The following is a 20,053-nucleotide window of genomic DNA, read 5'->3' as shown; positions in this document are numbered from 1 at the left end:
AATTATTATTATTATTAATTTCATACATAAAAATAAAATTAAACTCATGTGAATAGTATTTGTCCTTGAGTTGTCATGATAATGAGTGAAAAAGCCAAAAAAAATATTATTTGTCTTTATCCTTTGCTATAACACCATAAATGAAAGCGCTCTAAGCATGTCGATGTGTTCTTAAGCCTCTTATCATAACTTCAACTTGTGTGGTTCAGATAGAAAAAAAAAAAAAAACCTTCAACTTGTGTGGGCTTTTGCCTTTTGTAGTAATTTGTTTATGGCTTATATTAAAACTAGTTTCTTGGTACGCGCTCACACATTACCTCTTTTTGAATTTCCGTGCTGCCAAACAGTAAGAATTTCGGTAGAGAAGGGGGTATGTGAAAAGATAATTAACTAGATTTTCGGTTAACTTGTAATAAAGTAATGAGTTTTCATCTTATTTTATTTTTCATTGTAGACCTGACAGTTGTAGGTGCGCTTAGTTTTTGTTTCTAATATATTTTGGGTCTGTTTTTCTTTTACATAAAAACTAATCATTTCTTTCTTTAATCAAAAGCATCGGTGTAAATCTATATATATAAAGCAAAAAGTAGAGAATGATGAAATAATCAAAATATCAGAAAATGCTCTTGGTTAATCCAAATATTAAGAATTAAAATTATTAATTAAATAAAGATAATATGGTAAATTCATATTTTTTCATATTAAAAAATTAAATTAAAAAAAAAAGATAATGAATCCTATTTTTATGGAGCACAACTACCATTATCTTTTTTAATTCTAAAATTAATTTAAATTTTTAATAAAAAAACCTCTTCCGCGCCTGCAGAGAGACTAGTTGTAATTAGTTATTAGTTGGTCCAAATGTAGAAAAAATGGGTCAGTTTTTTGTTTTGTTATATGAAATGGGTCAGTTTTTTTTGTTTTGGGGTCAGTTTGACTCAATTTTCTACAACCATTTCACCTTTAATTTTGAGAAAATATATTTCTCTCCCACGACAAAAGCTCTACTCCTCCCAAAATTGCAACCACTTTCAAATTTCTCCTTCAAAATCGGAGCACCATTTTCCTCGACTTTCATCAACATTTCTCATGGTTCCTCAGCAAAAGATTTATGAAAACAATGATTGTTGAAACATTTGGGTGAAATCCATTTCCAACCATATGGTAAACACCACATGAGACCAGTCTAGTTACGTGCACGTCCTATAGAGGTAAAAAAAGCACCAAGGATTTTCAAGGTTCCTTAGAAACCAAATTAAGGTAACAACTACCATCAAGGTTTTGTTGGCAAGCCCACTACTTCTCCAGAAAGAATGCATTCTTTGGGTCAAATGAAGGTGGTTTCTGAATTCCCTTGGTGTTGAGTGGGATGGAACAAATGTGAAAGATAGGTCAAAATTGGGTGAAACTGACTTGTTTTTATCGTCAAGTTATGTTTCAATCTTGGCCGATGGTTTCAACCAAAGGGCAAGATCCCTTGCCCGCATGCAAGTTTGAGTTGTATTTGGACGGGTTGAACTCATACCTCGAGCTCAACCTGAAATTTGATTGGATTAACAATGTGTTAATTTTGAAAAGGGGATTAGATTTCTTTGTATTTTTATCCTTCACAATCTTGTTTTTTCCCCCCCAAATTTCTGTTCTAAGTTCTTACGTCTATATTTTATCCACAATGAAATCGATCCCTCTTTTCCCAGTGGATCCAAACCCTAATAATTTCTTACGTAAAAAGCCCATCCAAATCCAGTCCCAAATACCAACGGCTAGATAAAAACATAACGCCGTTCAGAAACACACCATAAGGCCGTTAGATTATATTTCGTACAAAACATTTTCAAATCCACGAAGGCTAAAAGCCCACCCTTGAGTCTTAACGGCTAGTTCTCTTTCTATTCTCGCATTTGCTTTTCCTTTCTCTCTTCAACACAAAGAACCAGAAAATTCCACAACACTTGCGTTAAGTCCTCGCCTAAGGAAGAATCTATGGTCTCCGAGCAAGGTATTTTTCTGGGCTCTCTTTGTTTTTCTCAAAAACTTGTTTTGTCAGTGAGAAATCTCAGGAAAATGAAAGAATTCTCAAGAAAACCTTTTCCTTCCTGTGTTTTCCTTTGAAACCAATTACTGAGGCATTCATTATTATGTTAGATTTATCTTATTTTCATTGAAATTTCTGCTACATTTCGCTTTTGCTTCTTGTGATTTCTGGGTTTGGTTAAGTCAGAGACTTCGGACTGCTTCATTTTATGCTTTTATATGCTTCTAAGCTCTGAATTTCCATGTTAGTTTGAATCTGTCACTTCTACATTCGTTGATTTTTATGTTTGGTTGCTAACAGTAAGAAGAAAATGAAGACAAAACAAATATGAAATCTTGATTTGTTCCTTTTTGTTCTCTGTTGGGTTTTATTTCGCTTTGATTATGTGTTTGGCTCAGTACAAGGGAGGTATTAGCTTCCTCAAGTTGGAAATTTGAAAGATTCAAGTTATTAGTTTCTTTCTGTTTCTCACATTTTTTCAGCAAACAAACAAGGCATGCATTTTCCATTTTATGGGGCCTAACAACAATGTCTGAGCCAAAGAATTGACAATGACTTTATAGCTTTAGATCATTCTGTTTATCAGTTCCTTTCCTTGTATATACGTGTATATGCAGAATATCGTTGGATTCCTTTTGGTCCTCATTATTTTCTAGGAGTTAATTTGAGTTTCCAGACACATTTATCCACACAGCTTAACTAAAAACACAAATGTTTCATCTTTTGCTGAAGTATCAATGTCTTTGACATCTTTACAACTGCACAAATTTTCTGCAAGATTCACCTATTCGGTTGAAAGAATCACATATGAGTATGAGCTAAATTATTGAAATTCTTTATTAGTATTAATATTACTAGAAACAAAAAAGCCTCTGGTTCCTTTCGTAAGGAAAGGAAAGGGCAGAAAGAAAGAGGTTCATGGTTCTGGAGCTGTCCAAGCATGATTGCCATTTCCAGTCCTATTACTTTAGCTGCATTGTTTTCAATTCATATTCTGTGAGTTTAGGCATGCGCATAATACCTGCTTATAAGTATATTTAAGTTATGTTTTTCTTGAAAACAGGTTGTTTTTCGTAATCTGGAAATTCATACTCCTGAAAGAAAGAACATGGACAAGGTTTGTGAAGAGCTGGACGAAGTTAAAGCTGAGCTTGAGAAGGTCAGGGCAGAATATAAAAGCAAAGCAGAATTATCCGAAAACTTGAGGAAAGCCCACAATGAGCAGCTCACTAAATTCCAGCAGGCAAGTTCGAAAATTGAGAAGCAGGCTCAAGAACTAAATGAGAAGGCAGAGGAAATCTCTGTGGCACAGCAGATGTGTGAAGAACTTAAATGCAGTTTGAAAGATAAAGAGTCCATAGTCCAACATCTTAGAGCTGCAAACGATAAACTTCGAGTTGGTTGTGATGAGAAGTACCGAAAATTGGAAGATACAAACAGAGTGATGGTATTGGCTTTAGATGAGGCAAATGAGAAGAAAATGGATCAAGAGAAAACAATCAGTGCATATAGAGAAGAGATTGAAGGCCTTAAAGGCCGTCTATCAGTTTCACAGAAGAAATGTTCTGAAGCAGAGAAGAAAGCTAATGCACCCAAAGAACTAAGAGAGAGAGATGATGTGATACTCAAACTAGAGGAGGACAATCAGAAGGTTCAAGATCAGCTAAAATGGAAGAAGGAGCAGTTCAGACATCTAGAAGAAGCACATGACAAGCTCCGAGAACAGTTCAAGGCAAGTAAGAAGGAATGGGAGATGGAGAAGTCTTCATTGCTTGATGAGATTTGTTCATTGCAGACAAGCTTAGATTCTCAAACCAGAATTTCAGATGATCTTCAAAACCGGCTGCAGAGGTGCAACCAAGCCCTGGCTCATGAAGAAAGCCGGAGAAAGTATCTGGAAGTTCAAGTTTCTGAATTCCAAACGCGCTTTGAGAATGTCTTTTCTGAGCGCGAGGATGCCAAATCGCAACTGGAATGCTTGACTGCTCAGAGGGACAAACAAATTGCATCTCTAAGACAGTCTCTAAGCACCAAAGAGACATTTTATAAAGAAATGGAATATCAGACAGGGAAGCTGCAGCAAGAAAATCAGGAGTTGCGCATTTCTCTCAAAGAACTGCAGGAAGCCCAAATCCAAGCAGCACCGGGTTCACCTTCTCTCGCAAAGCTGCGAAACAAGCTCAAAAGTCTGGAGCAGATGCACAGAGATTGTATTGCAAGTCATAGGGCGAAAGAAGCTGAATGGAGCTCTCGACTGGAAAGTATGACAGGGGAATTGAACAAACATAAGTCCGAGTTAGGGAGTAAAGATGCAGCAATAAGTGGGCTCAGGATGGAACTGGAACAGATGCTCAGAGACTGCACATCAAATCTTAAGGCTAAAGAATATGAATGTAGCTCTCAACTGGAAAAAATGAGAGTGGAGCTGAACAACTCTAGATCTGAGTTAGAGAGTAGAGATGCTGCCTTAAAAGAACTCAGGATGGAAGTGGAGCAGATGCACAGGGACAGTACAACAAATGAGGCCGAAGGAGCTGAATGGAACTCTCAACTAGAAAAGATGACAAGTGATGTGAGAAACTATTTGTCTGAGCTAGAGTATAAAGATGGAATGATAAAAGAGCTCAAGATGGAGTTGGAAGCCTGTCATTCTCTAAGTATGCAGCTGAAGTTGGAAAATGAGGAGCTTTCTGTCATGTTATTGGTTTTAAAACTTGGAATTTCTGAGGCTCAACTGAAGATTGTGAATGGTAAGTTTGAAATGGATCTGCGTGAAAAAGAGAGAGAACAAAATATTTCTCAACTGATGCAGCAGCTGGAGAGGAAGAATGCTGTTCTTACAACAGTACAGAGAGGTGTCAAAGAAGAGTGTGAAAAGGATGAACTTCACTTGAATCAGCAAGTTTCGCAGATGGAAAGCATTCTTAAAAGGGAACTTAGAGAAGTTAATGATGCCTTAGAGAGAACAAATACTGAGTTGGCTGAGAAAATCTGTGAAGGAAATGAAATTGAATTTGAATTGGAAATATGGAAATCGATTGCAGAGCACTTAAGAAGTGATCTTGAAGTAAGTCTTGGAATGCGTAAAGAGTTGGAAGCTTCTCTTCTTGCACAGGTAGATGTCGGGGAAACCATCAAGCAACAGAAAAATGGTCTTTTTTGTATTTTTGAAGAGAAAGACAAAATAATAGATAACCTCCAGCAGAAGATTGTGTTACTGGAGCAGAAGCTTGAGAATTCAAAGGACGCTAATTCCGTAAAGACAGAGACAGAAATGTCTTTTGAATCAGAGAATTCAATATTTCTCCAAATCGCTAAAGAGAAGGACAAGAACTTAGAGCAACTGGAGAAAGAGATTAGCTGGCTAGAGCAAGAATCATTGAGGATAGAATTCACAGGTGCTGTGATGGCACAAATTGATGCAGAGAGAACATTTGAGCATGAGAAAGAGAAGCTCATCCAACGTGTAGAACAGAAATACCAGAGAGTGAATGATCTCATGCAGCTTGTGGAGTCCTTGGAACATAAGTTTAATTGCTCATTAGATTCTTTCTCTTCACAGCTAGCTGAGAAACAGGCAGAAATTGATCTGATCCACGAAGCTTGGGAGAAAATCACTGCTGCTGAGGTTATGGCTGCACTTGAAATTGAAGAAAGGAAGTTGATGGCTCTGGAACTTGAGGAGGAAATCTGTAATATACAGCAGAAACTGGAATCGCAGCAAACATCCTTGTGTGAGTCAAAACAACAAGCATTGGAGGCTGAAGCTGAACTGGAAACGAAAGAGCTAGAAGTGAAGAGACTGACTAATCAAATGAAGACAAAGCTGATAAACTCAGATGCCTTGATTGAGGAGCTAAAAAGTGAAAGAAGAAATTTACTTGAAGATGTCATTAAGTTGTCATCAGAAAAGGAAAACTTATTGGTGTTTATTGGAGGGCTGGGTGATAAGATCGGCGAGTTCTCCAGTACAGATAAACAACTGACAAGCATGTTGGATAAGATAATGCTCTCTTTTGACAACAAAGGTTCCAGAATGGATTTAAAATGGAATGATGAGCTTGTTGATCCAGAACAAGAGAATGTTTGTACGCCTACAGTGATGAAGATATCTGAAGCAATTTCTGACAGAAGATCTCCATTTAGAGACCTCAACAATTAGCTTGTAACCAATATATGATTCAGAACATCAATTATTAACCATGGATTTTTTAGCTTGTGTATGATGATCCATATGCGTGTAAGTAATTTGTTTATGACTAGAACAAGTTCCACAAATTTGATTTCTCCTTGTAAGCAAGTAATTTTAGTTTGCTTATATGCTTCAGCTAATGTCTCTTCAATTTTTAAGGTTATGTTGCGATTCTTTCCTTTCGAAAAACATATTTTTTTTCCTCCTTCTTCAAAACTTTTGAATATATCAACTTTAACAATTCATACAACTTTAATTTGGTGCATTCTGAAACAGAATCTCTGAAATGATTTTCCTTAGCCAAACATTGAATTACTTTTGCTCTCATATGGATGCATTACACGTGCATGCAAGAGACCTCAATTAGAAAAGATCAAGGGAAATGCTCTTGAATATTGAAATAGCATTAAAACTGAAGTCCCATTATAGATATAGATACCGTCGATATTGTTCCATTATTTAGACATGGAATATTTTAATGTGACATAAATAAATTTTCAATTTTGTGTCAATACTGTCGATATTGTCAATGTGCCACAATAATAGTACTATTTAAGGACTTTGCTACATGAATACTGGTATTTGAGAGCATTTCCGGAAGATCAAAAGCATGTGCGTTACATGTGCCTGTTACAATTCTTTCTGTTCTGGTGTTAATTACACCAGTTAACTGGAAGTTTCAATCTTGATGGTTAATTTATGTGTTGAAGTAATCAGTTGGGGTCTGGTCTTAGTAAAATCGAGCAAAAAAAGAATGGGAAGATGTTCAGGAGTTTACCTGTCTTTTTATCAAAACAAGTATGCAAAGAAGTCCTGAATACATTTGATGTAAAAATTCTCTTACTTGGTGAGAATATAGCAGAACGCATCTTTTCTGCGAGAATAGATATCCTTACCTGCACGTTTTATAACATCCTACGCAGAGTTCCAAATCGATCATTATTTTGAATAACTAGCAAGATACAAGAGAGACAAGATAAAATGCTGGACCTCAACAACATCAACTGTCATAAAATCTAAAAGATAGACAATCTGCACCATAACTTTCAAAGCAGATAACACAAATGAATTCTTCCAACATACTGTATAAGAATCGGTACCATTTAGCCAAGGACAAGTCAATGAGTTGAATGTATCTGAGGTACTATGAATGATAGTGACATTTGGTGGCACACAAGCATGTATAAACTTCGTATTTGAGCTACAATACATCACATTCTCATTCGTATGAATTAGCATTACAGTTCCGAAATGGGGGGCAAACTAACTCGACTACCTCCGGCTAGATGAAGCTGACTTTCGAGAGAATTCCAACAATCCCTGCCTCAAAGCTCCAAGGTTCACCCCATTACCAACTAAAATGCTTGTCACACCCATTTTGGATACCTGCAAATATCATGTAATGTAACACACTTAGCATGCATCGAATTATAGTTATCTTTATTAAGGTTTCATGTTGAAAGAGGATTAATTTAATTTACATTATATAGATGAATTGCTTGATAGGGCTATGAATAAGGATATGTAATTAGAAGGAAAGGAAAAAGAATAAAGACATGAATTTCAAATGACTCATAGTATCTAATCATTTCAAACACAAAACATGACATTATATTGTCAAAACTCAAAACTCAAAATCCAAATCATTTCATCCAAATGTACCTAACATAATTACCGTTTGAATATTCCTATCCTCATCATCAAAGAAAAGCATTGAGCTAAATGGCACCCCAGTGGTTGCATGAATTCTTTGTATATGCTCTGTTTTGTGAGTCCAACTGGAGAAAATCTCCTGCATAAACAAAAACCCAAATACCATTTGGTTCAAAGCAAAGAAAACATACCCACAATTCTTTTACAACAAAAACACAAAATGCAATTGAAACCCAAGAAAGAACCCATGCATAATATTGAAACATTGCAATTGAAATTGAATCAATAGAGGAAAAAGAAAAAGAAAAAGAAAGTTGAATGGGTCACCACAAACCTGGGTCACAAACAAGGAGTGGATGCCCAATGTTTGAAGGAATGATTTGGCTATATCAGGAGTTGGAGACCTTGAAGCAACAGCCATGGAAATGGCCTTGTCTTTGAGAGCATATAATATGGCTGAGGCCTGTGGATAGAGATATGGCATTTCATCCTCATCGCAGCACTCGCAATAGAAGGGCCAGAGAGTGTAATCGAGATCGAAGACGACAAGAGTGGGCAAGTTCTGGTGTTGCCCGATTATCTGGAGAGCCTCGTTCTTCACTTTCTCGTCGTCTCCCATAGTTGTCTCTCTCTCTCTCTCTACGTGGGTCGCCGAGACTGGGGCAATCTTTCTCGTCTGGGAATTTGTGTCTTTCGTATTTCACTAAATCCTTGAGGTTTTGAAAATTTCACGAACACCCATGAAAGTTTAAAATCATTACACATAAACCCATTAAGTAACAAAAGAACACTAACCAAACCAGAAATTATTGTGGAATGGAGTTAAAGCATTGTTTGGCTACAATTCTTGTTAATTCGTACCCATCTCCCTTGATCCACTTTTTCTTAGTTGTTCAACTATTTATATTATGCTAGGTGGTGTCAGTGTTATTATTACACTTTCTTTCATAGGTAGAGTTTGTTTATCATAATTTTTAGTCGGAATTTTGTGAAGGCACATAGAACATAGAAGATGTAGAGGAGAGAGAGAGAGAGAGACAAGAAATGGTTGACTAAGTGGGTGTTGTGATTACAATGGGAAATTGAAGGAAATATTTTTGCTCATCACTATAACCTAAGGTGTACTTTCACCATTCTTCTCAATACTTGACACTTGTCCGTGAGCATAACTATAGTTAACTATTTGTTTTGTGTGTATGAAACTATGATTATGCTTATAAATACGTGTCAAATATTAAAAAAAGTGATAATGATCCACCTTGGGTTAAAGTGGTAAGAAAAAAATGTTCCCATAATTGAATAGGAGTGAATTGAGATTTAAAAATATTGATTTGTAGAATTTGAGCTTGTGACGTGATAATGATGCATAGAAAGAACATGACTTTTATTTCTCAATTTCAGGTAGATTGAGCTCCTCAAGTGATAATTGGTCAATAAAATTGTTTTTACACCTTCTATTCATGCAAAGTTCTCAAAATGGTGACTAAAAATTGTATTTATAGGAGCCAGGTGCTGAAGCCGCATGTTTCCTAAGAAAATCACTAAAATGGAACAAACCCAAAAGTTCAAGGCGCAAGTCCGCAAGAGCGTTGGAAAATAAATATAATGAATACTGAGGGGGTCCAAATAGAATCACCATTTTTCTAAAAAGAGAACGAATACTGATTCTGCAAAGTTGCAAGGGCGTTGCATAATTTTTAATTTTTAATTCTTCCATCTGTCGTCATCTCGTCGCCTTCGGGCTCCCCATTGAAGAAAAGGAAAACCAGCCTCGAAATTCCATTGAAAGCCTCCGAAGCCTGGGAGTTTCCCCTTCGTCCTTTTTTCAGTCTACGAGGTAATCTCTTAAACTCCAATTTTCAAGCCAGAAATTTCTTGCTAATTCTTTACGCCATGGGAATCTTCATGGCGGAGTCAATTTATTGAGTTGAAATGTGATTTTGCGTATTGAAACTCTTTCTGTATATCATGTCAGTGAGGAGGAAGGGTTTCTCTTATTAATTTTGAATTTTGAATTAGCCTCACGTGCAGATTTTCCTTTCCTTTTTGTATGTTTTGCTGTTTATTAGAATTATATAACCGTGTAATTCAAGAACTTGTGCCAAACTCCTTATATGGAGGGGAAATTTTGGGGTTTGGGTCAGTGGAAATTTTACAGTGAGAGTTACTTTTGAACTGAAATTTATCGTATGAATTCATTTGATTGTTTGATTTGATTATTAGAAGTTTAGCATTCCCGTGGGTAGAGAAATTAATGCATCCACTAGGAGGTGTTGATGAGATTTAAGTTAGAGGGTGGTGCACTGAGAAGGGCAAACCCACCAAATATTGGCCACGGCGAGGTTTTTGATTGTAACATGAAGGCTTGTAAATAAACCAAATATGTTAGCACAAGATTACAGAGTAAAATAGAATGTGTATGGATGGATTTCCCTACACTGTTCAGTGAACATGTTACTAAAGTTGATGGGTCAGTCATGAATTTTGGTAAACTACCGTGTTTCCATTTTAATATTTTGTCTATTATGTGCTAATTCGTGCATCAAGAAATTACTAATATTTGAGCAATCACTAGATTTTATTTTATTTTATTTCAAAATGTTCTTGTGTTTAGCTTTGAATGTGATGATATGTTTTTCCTGTTTCAGACCTTGTTAGAATATTTGATTAGCTTAAGCTGGTTCCGGGGTTGCAATGTTGTGAAAGACTACTTGATCACTTAATCAAATATCAATTGACTTTTGAAGACTGTGTGTTTTGAGCTGTGTTATGATCTGACGTGGTACTTTCAACCCAATAATGGTTCTTGCTGGTTCATTGCAATTGTCCCATCAACTGGGACTTTGCAAGAATCAGAGGTACCGAGAACAATATAAGGTACTATAAAACTTTATTTTTTTAAATTTCTATTGCACTATTATCTAGAGATTGTTTTTTTCCTAAAGTAATTTCATTCTTCACAGAGTGGAATAGGAAGGGACAAGTTACATTCATTAAGCACTGCCCTTACATCACGATTTGCGGTATGATTCATGCCTTATTACTTTAGACCCTAGAAATGGATAGGACCAATTGGGACAGAGGAGGAGTGATCACTTGCTATCATTACATTCTATTAGTTTTCCTAACATATATAAAAAAATTTGACCATTCTGATGTACTTCATTCTATTACTTGTTTTCTCGTCCATTTAGCAGATGGATGTGTAAATTTTTTGTATGGGGAAATGATGGCTGAGTTACTTGTCTGGAGTACAGTAGATGGTATATATAGGGAAACATTCTCTTACTAGACTGTGTGGCAAGATAACACACGTATATATAGGAATACTCTTTTAGTGATGCTCTCATCTTTTGGAAGTTTAGACACTTTCAGCAAAGATTTTGAGTTTATCTCCTGTGTCACAATTTCAGAAGCAGGATTCTTGGGGTATCCGTTTATCAGACAATGGATACAGGTCCTTACATACTGTGTCTCGCAGCTGTCATGCATTTAAGTGCCATTCTTCGCTAACATCAGGCCAACCATTTGACCAACACGGCTTGAAGACAGCTGCAATGGTGTTGGCAAGGTAATTTTTGTTTCTTGCTTAAGTGTGTATGAACATGTCATATGCGTGCCTTATAGTTATGGTTTTTTAATATTAAAATTCTTTGGTAACTTGTGCATGACTATGGTTTGTGCATTACGATAGCTTCTGTGGCTTTACTCTATAGTTTCCTTTCAATCTTTCATTCTACTTATGTTATTCTTTTGATTTTGTCTTGAAAATGTTATTTGATAACTTCTGCTTCAGTTTAAACATAAGCAACCTATTACCATTTACCAATATATGAGCATGGCATCATTTTATTTTGGAAATCAATTTGCATACTTTTTTCCCCTGATCATAGGTATTTGTATGACCCAGATAAGTTTCTAGAATGGTGTTTTGATGTATCATGCCATTAATATGTTTTGACTCTACCTACTTATAAGCAACAAACAGACTGCTCAAAATAGTATTTCAATCTCTAGTAGTGATGGTCGATTGCAATAAAACTACTTAGATATGAATACTAAAGTCTGATAAGTAGAGGGATATCGAGTTCAGATATCTTGGTGTTTTTGCTTGCTTAATAGTTCTCGTGTTCTCTGTTGTTCAGCTGGTGCATTTTAAATGCAGGCTTTCATGTCTTTATCAGTTGTGCATGATGTCAAATGCTGTAATCTTTAGTGCTTTACATTTGTGATTTGTGGAATCTTCTTTGCTAAATTTTATAAACAGTCATTCGTTTTATTATGCAGGTCATATAATGCTTTGCAATGTTGTCCTCTTGTCTTCAAATTGATTCCATCAGTTGGCATTATTACCTTTGCCATATGGGGTCTTGCACCACTTATGCGCCTGAGCAGAAATCTGATACTTCATGTATGTTTATCTTTTTGTGTCTTCTTTTTTGCTTTAAATAATACAGTGCAGTTCATTTTGCCTGTGTTTATGAATTGGACAAACACCTGATAATGTTATCCAATTTTTCATACTATTCTGCAGAAAAGTGATGGTAGTTGGAAAAAGAGTAATACTCATTATGTTACAACCTCGTATATTCAACCCATGCTGCTATGGATGGGAGCAATACTCATATGCAGGTTTCTCTATGTTTTGTTTTTCTGGATTATATAATTTTATGTCTTATCTTCTTCATGGGAAGTCCTTCTGCCAAAACAAAATTTAGAGTTAGAAAAATGAGAAAATCTAAAAGCTCTGAAGAAGATAAGGAAGGAATACTGTCTAAAACGGATAAATTCAGTCAAACAATGGGTTTAGAACCTTTGGGTTATTAAAGAGAACTCAACACCATTAAAATTTTGACTATTTTCTTTTCCTTCATTTATGTGATTATTATGATAAAGGTGGAACAGCCTTGAAACCACTCTACTTCCTCATCAACCAAACTTCTCCTTCCAGCACCGTATGTATTCCAGAACTGTTAAGGCATTAATGTATGTACCCCATAAAGATAAAACACAGGTGACTAAGGGTCTTTGTGAATTCGGTTTTGGTTTTTGGTTAGAGAGAGAGAAATATATGTGAGAAAGGAGGAATTAAGAAGGGTGGCTGGAGGGAGGTGGAAGAATTATATTTGAAATGGTTGATAAAATGAAAACTATAAATTTGATACAATTTTAAGTAGTTTTTTTTTCAATTTTTTGTTTCATATGTTCTCCTTCATTTCTCCCTCCTCTCTCCTACTGCCCTCCTTTCCCTCATATATTTTCCCTCTATTTCTAACGAAAATTAAAAACTGAAACCAAACATGAAAAAAGTTCCAAATGGGCCCTGAAGTTCCCTCGCAACAGAACATTGGAGAAATAATAATTTTTTTAAAATTTTTTATGTGAAGCCTATTCCAATTAGGTAATGTACTGATCATAGTGGTTTTCTTGCAGGGCATTGGATCCAGTTGTTCTACCTACAGAAGCTAGCCAGATTGTAAAGCAACGTCTTTTGGATTTTATAAGATCATTGTCAACTGTTCTGGCATTTGCCTATTGTTTATCAAGGTCAGCCTGTTTTCTATTTTAGTCTTGAAAATGCTTGATTAGGTTGTCAGCAAACAATAATATAGCAGAGTATAACTGTTGGACCACTTGAAGAAAAAATTGAAGATTTTTTCTGAACATTTTAAGTACTGTGTTTCTGATCACCAATACTTGGTCTTTTTAATTTCTTGATGTTTCATTGGACCAATCAACCATAAGCTTTCCATGATATATAGTTTCTGTAATGATTTGTGCTCTTTAATGCAGCTGACAGTCTCCAATTTGTAACCCTGGTGGACAGTTGCTTTCTTGATATCTAATTGCAATATTTTCATGCAGTGTGATTCAACAAGCACAGAAGTATTTCATGGAGACTAGTGACTCCGGTGATACCAGAAATGTATGTGTTACGTGCCATATTGTTCAACTTATTATCTGATTCGGGGATTCAAATTTCTAGGATTTTCCTTTTTTTTTTTTTTTTTTTCCTTATTTACTTCTAGCTCTAGCTTATGTGCTATATTCCTGCACTCATTGGCTTTTCATTTTTTTTTTGGTTATGCCTTATTGAAGAGGCACACAAGTATGAACAAATATGCTTGATTAATTGCAATGACATCTGGGTCTTATTTTGCTGAATAGTCAAATTATGCTAGTGGTTATCAAGGGATCCCACCTGCCATTCTCTCTCTCTCTCTCTCTCTCTCTCTCTCTCTCTCTCTCTCCATGAAATGCATTGTAGTTATTTCCATAAAGAATGAGCTCTTTCATTTTGTGCAGATGGGTTTTCAATTTGCTGGGAAGGCTGTTTACTCTGCAGTATGGGTTGCTGCTGTTTCATTATTCATGGAGTTGCTAGGTTTCTCTACCCAAAAGTGGCTTACTGCAGGAGGTCTTGGGACAGTGTTATTGACGCTGGCTGGTCGTGAGGTGAAACCCTGAAACTCTCTTTCATGAGATGTTCTTATTTTTCTTTAAATATCCAAGTTTATTTCATTGTTTGACCTCTTCTTTTTAAATCTAGATCTTCACAAATTTCCTGTCAAGTGCAATGATTCATGCGACTCGGCCTTTTGTTGTGAATGAATGGATTCAAACAAAAATCGAAGGATATGAAGTATCTGGCACCGTTGAGGTTCGTATTTGAGATTGAACATTCATGCACTAGGATAAACTGACAGTTGGAGGGAGACTAGAGAAAGATATTAATGCCTTTTTTTTTTTGGGGGGGTACAGATATTATGCATATTTGTAAACTGGTAATAATGCAGACACGAAACCATGCAGTTACATGACCAATTTTATTAACATTTGTTTGCTGAAATTATAGATTACCGTAGTAATCTGGGACTCTTTTGTTGTGTGTAGCACGTGGGTTGGTGGTCACCAACAATTGTTAGAGGTGAAGACCGTGAAGCAGTTCACATTCCAAACCACCAGTTCACAGTGAATGTCGTGAGAAATCTCAGTCAAAAAACTCATTGGCGTATCAAAACTCACCTTGCTATAAGTCACTTGGATGTCCATAAGATAAATGTAAGGAGTAAGATTAACTATTTCTTCAATACATAAGATATAAGGAGTCAGATGATCTCAGTTCAATCTCTGACTTTTGGTCCTCTCCTCTTCTGGTTTGATGGCTGACCTGGTTGTCAGAACATTGATGTAATTGCATGCATGCTGAGTGTGTTACTTGTTGGTTTCCCTAATCTTTGTGCAGAATATTGTTGCTGACATGCGCAAAGTCTTGTCCAAGAATCCTCAAGTTGAGCAGCAGAGGTTGCATAGAAGAGTATTTCTGGATAATGTTACTCCTGAGAATCAAGCTCTTTTGGTTAGTGTTTTAAACAATTTTATGTTCTTACAATTATTTACGACATCCACATCCGTTCATAGGTGCTAGTTATTTATTGATTCTGTTTTTTTAGATGTCGAGTTAATTTCTCATTTATTTGGGAAGGACACACTAGTTTTGATATGGTTCCCCGTTAATGTTTTTGTTTTATTGTTTAAGAGAGAGAGAGAGAGAGAGTACATGCTAAAACAAAAAAAAAACAAAAAAAAAACTGTTGTTGGCACTCCAAACTAGTCATCCTGCTTACATATTGTAAGTAATTTTTTATTTGAAAATCTTATATATGTATGCATAAGTGTTCAACAAGTGAAGCAATGAGCGTGTGTCCATAGGCTTAACAATAAAATTATTTTTTTAAATATTATTGTCCTCACAATTATATGTGTTTTAACTTTCAACTACATACATATGTGTACATAAGTTTCTTATTTTGTGCATATTGCAGATCTTGGTTTCCTGTTTTGTGAAGACATCACATCATGAAGAGTATTTATGCGTCAAGGTAAGAGCATTTTGATTCAGTAGAGCTGTTCTACCTTCTAATTAGCTGGCTTCAGTTTACCATAATTAAGTTAAATTACAATATGCTAATGTGGAAGAAAGATGATAAAATATCTTAACCAATTAAGTAGAAACTGTTTTCTTACGTTGAAATAATGCATGTTTCACCCCATACCTTGCATGTTAACAATTTCGTTCTTGAGACACATTTAGTTAATAAGACTAGGGATGCTTAGGTGGTTTGCGTAGCATGTAGATTTTATTTTGTATTTCTTTCTTTGGGCCAGACGCTTTAGAGGTTTGAGACAATTATTTTGTTAACGGTAATGCAATCCTAATCCAAATATGGGGATTTGATGGATGTATTAGAAGCTTTTTATGTTACGCTACATGATGAAGTAAGCAAGCAAAAGAGAGTATAATGTGAACGAGAGAGAGTCGTCACCCTCAAAATGTCGGCTCCCTAGATATATTTATATAAAGACATCTTTGAGTTAATTTCATAAACCCCATTTATATTATGATTACACTATGATCCATAACCTACAACACTCCCCTCTCAAGCTGGAGGATAAATAATTGTCATGCCAAACCTTTTACAAATGTTAGAAAGATTTCCTTTCCCTATGTTAAGACAAAAAAAAATCATTGCTAAAGATATCTCCCGACTCATTCTTAGACCTGACATAAGATGTAGTAATATGTTTCTTCATAGTCCTTTCTCTCTCTTAGTAGCAATCCATGGATTCCATGTCAATATGTTTCATAACCTCATGAAATGTCAAATTACTTGCAATATACATGTAGAGTTGAAATATTGAATTACTTGCTGTCCATTTCTTCACAGTCCTATTTCCCACAAAATAACAATCCTTGTCAGTATGTCTCATCCTCTCTTGAAATATCAAATTAGACTTTGATTATCACAAAACACTCTCATAGAGTGCTGTCACTTTTCTTTTTTACTTCCTAACCCACTACAACAACAGGAGATAGATTTACCCACGTAGACACCTGCCAGTCCGCATCTGAAACTAATAACATCTGGGTCATTTAGGAGTTCACCTGCTTCATTATCAAATTTGACTTTAGGATCCATAGGAGTATCAATCGACTTAGCTCCCAAACACTCCTGTCTCATTTAATAGATCAATATATTTCCTTTATTGGAAACTTACTCCCATTTGGGATCTAGAAATCTCTGCTTCATCCGAAAATTGTATTCAGATAGGTTTGAAGTTCGTTCATGGATGTCTAAGGTGATAATGCCATTGGTGTGCAAAGACCTAACACTTGAAACACCAATAAGATAATAGGGGACCATATACCATACCCCGATAAGTATCGTATTTCCTCTGAGATCCTGAATAACACAAAGCATGAAAGATGACACAACAGTTAACGGCTTTGTCAGTCATTTACAGATACAAGAAAATTAACAGAAAAATGAATAAGATGAGGTGGGATTCTTTGTGCCATTACCAATGACGGCACACAAATTGCCATTAACAAAATGGCAGAATGAATATGTATTCCTGGCGTACTCTGAATCTGAAATCAGATTGGTACTTGCCTGAATGTGTGTTCCAGATTCATTGTCTGGCAATATGAGTCTGACCGGAGTACATCATTCAGTTTGTTTCCCACTTTATATAATAATTGTACTATGACCCATAACTCCTAAGTCTAATTACAATGCATTTTTACATTATGATTTCTTTCTCTGTGAGACCATTGCTCATATTACATATAATGAATGTTTGAATGAACAGGAAGCTATACTGTTGGATCTTCTCAGAGTCATTAGCCATCATAAGGCCCGACTTGCCACACCAATTCGTACAGTTCAGAAAATGTATAGTGACACCGATTTGGACAATGTACCATTTGCAGATACAATATATAACCATTCTGGAGTAACATCCAGACGCCCACTCCTACTGATTGAACCCTCATACAAAATCAATGGAGAAGATAAAAAAAGAAGCCGTATGCAAACAAGTGGAGAGCGAGATGGGAAAGCCACAGTGCGGCCAGCACCTGACTCCAAGGTCAGAGAAACACCAATTTCTGACACCAAGGCAGATTCTAAAGTTGGAGCAACACCAGTATCTGACTCCAAGACCAGAGAAACACCATTATCTGACACCAAGGCAGAAGCCAGGAGTGGAGAAATGCCAAATTTAAACACGAAGGAGGATTCCAAGGGTGCAAAATCATCTATTTCTTATCCCCAAGTTGGTGACAAAGAAACAGGGATGTCAACATCTAATTCTATCTCCAAGATGAATTCTAGAGACACTGAAAAGTCTGATTCTGACTCCAAAGCAGCGGGCACAGTATCTGATAATTCGACACAAAATATCTCTGATAGAAAGCAACTTAAGACTGCAAGTTTAGGGAATGTTATTCCGAGCACTACTAATAAACCTACATTTTCCTCATCCGAAGGTGGTGCTGACAAAACAAGTGGGTCAGCGGCTTCTCCAGTGAAACAGGAAGATGAAAGGATGCCAATTCCAGAGACACCACCATCAAGGCCTGCTATAGAAGAAAATATAGTGCTTGGTGTTGCTTTAGAGGGCTCAAAGAGAACCCTTCCTATCGAGGAGGGGATGGCTTCCCCTTCGCCTCGTGTAGCGGCAAATGACTTGGCATCTAGCCGCAAAGGAAATGCATCTCCAAATGCTGATAAGGGTAAGAAAAATTATCAGGTTCCAGCTGCACCGGGTTCAACATCTGGTAGTGATTGAGTTTAGGAAGATCAAGGGAGTCGTGGCTTATGCCCTATGCAATTCCGGACTCTTTTAGAAAGGCACTCCATGAAGCTGTATTTTTTCAAAGCTGCTCACACTGTACAGTGTACATTCTCACTGTATTTTTCGTCGTTGTCATTGCTAATGGTACTGTGTAGCATTTGTCGGCCCTTTTCATTGGGCCAACAATACATCAAAGAAAAATGTAAGCTTCCATCACGGCCATTTGAGGCTGATCTGTTTGGATTTCTTTCACGATTACAAAGATGTTCATACATGTCCAAGTTGAAATTGGGGTTCTTTTTTTTCTCTCATATCGGGCTCTCATTTCATTCTGCTTTAAATTTGGTAAGCTTTTCAAACATACTGTAATAAAATATAAGAAAAGGACTGCATTGGTGGGCAATTATTTGAATAGGTTTCTGAAGTCCCGAACAAAACTTAATTGTATTAGAAATCCAGCAATTCTCGAATTTATACATTAAGGTCCTTCAGTGAACGTTTAATACAAATGGCTTAGTGAATGTCTAGTGTGCTTATTTGTTCAATAAAGGGATCATGAGGGGCTTTTGATTCATAATACACTTATCTGGTGTCAATATTTGTTCAATATAATTGTGTAAACAGCTTTTGAATATTTTTAAGGCTTAATTACTACAGTGCCCCTGAAACATTGGTAATCTCACTTTACCCTTTTAAAGTCAAAGTGACTTACTTTGCCTCGTTGATCAAGGTTTGGTGTTCCACATTACCCCCCTTATGTCAACTATATCAAACAATCTGATAAGTTTGATGACGTGGCATTGGTGTTTTAGTAATTTTATGCACCTAGGTTTTTTACTCACCAATTTGAGTGGGTGATGTGGCAAAGTGGAGCCCACCACCAACATGGATTAAAAAATAATAAACATTATTTGCTTTAAAAATTAAAATACAAACATAAAATTTAAACTTTAAAACTTTAAAATTTTGAAAATTCTCTCTCTCTCTCTCTCTCTCTCTCTGCGAGAGGGGCACTGGTCGGGGAAGAGGGGAATGAGTTATGGGTTCTGCTGCACGGACATGGGTACGGAAACAGAGAAATGTGACACGAAAAATATCAAAAAAATAAGATCAGCTCGGTCATGACAATTAAAATAATAATAAATCCTAATAAAAATTAGAATAATATATACTTTTATATATTTAAAAATGGTAATTTATACTCAATACTTTAGTGTCATATAATTCCATAAAACAAAACAAATGACTTATGTTCATCATCCATACATAGTAATTAATAGACTACAAAATAAAACATAAATAATCAAAACTCTTAATCTTCTTTAAGCATCTATATATAAAGCAAAAGGCAGAGAATGGTGAAACATTCAAAATACCAGAAAATACCCTTGGTTAATGCAAACATTAAGAATTCAAATTATTAATTAAATGAGGATAATACAGTAAATTCACATTTTTTCATATTTAAAAAAAGAAAAAGAAAAAGAAAAAGCAGATAATGGATCCTATTTTTAGGGAACACAACTACCCAT

The 20,053-nt window shown here is 35.9% G+C and overlaps 3 protein-coding genes across 7 annotated transcripts; 2 read left to right on the top strand and 1 right to left on the bottom strand.

Annotated features, from left to right (window-relative positions):
- The first annotated feature begins 1,227 nt into the window (after window positions 1-1,227).
- LOC117629854 (uncharacterized protein At4g38062) lies at window positions 1,228-6,362 on the top strand. Its single transcript, XM_034362498.1, has 2 exons — window positions 1,228-1,999; window positions 3,099-6,362. Exon 2 carries the CDS (start codon window positions 3,144-3,146, stop codon window positions 6,195-6,197), a length of 3,054 nt encoding a protein of 1,017 aa, XP_034218389.1. The 5' UTR covers window positions 1,228-1,999; window positions 3,099-3,143; the 3' UTR covers window positions 6,198-6,362.
- An 850-nt stretch (window positions 6,363-7,212) lies between these two features.
- On the bottom strand, window positions 7,213-8,567 carry LOC117629855 (magnesium-dependent phosphatase 1-like). Of its 2 annotated transcripts, none has more exons than XM_034362500.1 (3): window positions 8,215-8,567; window positions 7,890-8,019; window positions 7,213-7,613 (listed from the first exon to the last, which is right to left on the bottom strand). In XM_034362500.1, exons 1-3 carry the CDS (start codon window positions 8,497-8,499, stop codon window positions 7,576-7,578), a joined length of 453 nt encoding a protein of 150 aa, XP_034218391.1. In that variant the 5' UTR covers window positions 8,500-8,567; the 3' UTR covers window positions 7,213-7,575. The 2 variants fall into 2 exon arrangements, with proteins under 2 accessions (XP_034218391.1, XP_034218390.1); XM_034362499.1 differs by having other exon boundaries at window positions 7,903-8,019; window positions 8,215-8,564.
- Window positions 8,568-9,421: 854 nt separating this feature from the next.
- LOC117629853 (mechanosensitive ion channel protein 2, chloroplastic) lies at window positions 9,422-18,832 on the top strand. 4 transcript variants are annotated; one of them, XM_034362493.1, is made up of 14 exons: window positions 9,422-9,717; window positions 10,529-10,757; window positions 10,844-10,903; window positions 11,294-11,451; window positions 12,168-12,291; window positions 12,415-12,512; window positions 13,314-13,427; window positions 13,746-13,806; window positions 14,187-14,336; window positions 14,431-14,541; window positions 14,775-14,942; window positions 15,127-15,240; window positions 15,707-15,763; window positions 17,535-18,832. In XM_034362493.1, the coding sequence occupies exons 2-14, from the start codon at window positions 10,680-10,682 to the stop codon at window positions 18,513-18,515; spliced, it is 2,274 nt and encodes a 757-aa protein (XP_034218384.1). In that variant the 5' UTR covers window positions 9,422-9,717; window positions 10,529-10,679; the 3' UTR covers window positions 18,516-18,832. The 4 variants fall into 4 exon arrangements, with proteins under 4 accessions (XP_034218384.1, XP_034218386.1, XP_034218387.1 ...); XM_034362495.1 differs by lacking the exon at window positions 10,844-10,903 and having other exon boundaries at window positions 9,440-9,717; XM_034362496.1 differs by lacking the exons at window positions 12,168-12,291; window positions 12,415-12,512 and having other exon boundaries at window positions 9,441-9,717.
- Window positions 18,833-20,053: the final 1,221 nt, after the last annotated feature.

Source organism: Prunus dulcis, chromosome 6 (assembly GCF_902201215.1).
Source record: "Prunus dulcis chromosome 6, ALMONDv2, whole genome shotgun sequence".
NCBI classification, from domain to species: Eukaryota; Viridiplantae; Streptophyta; class Magnoliopsida; order Rosales; family Rosaceae; genus Prunus; species Prunus dulcis.
Note: the sequence above shows the minus strand (reverse complement) of the source record. Positions and strands in the feature narration are given on the sequence as shown.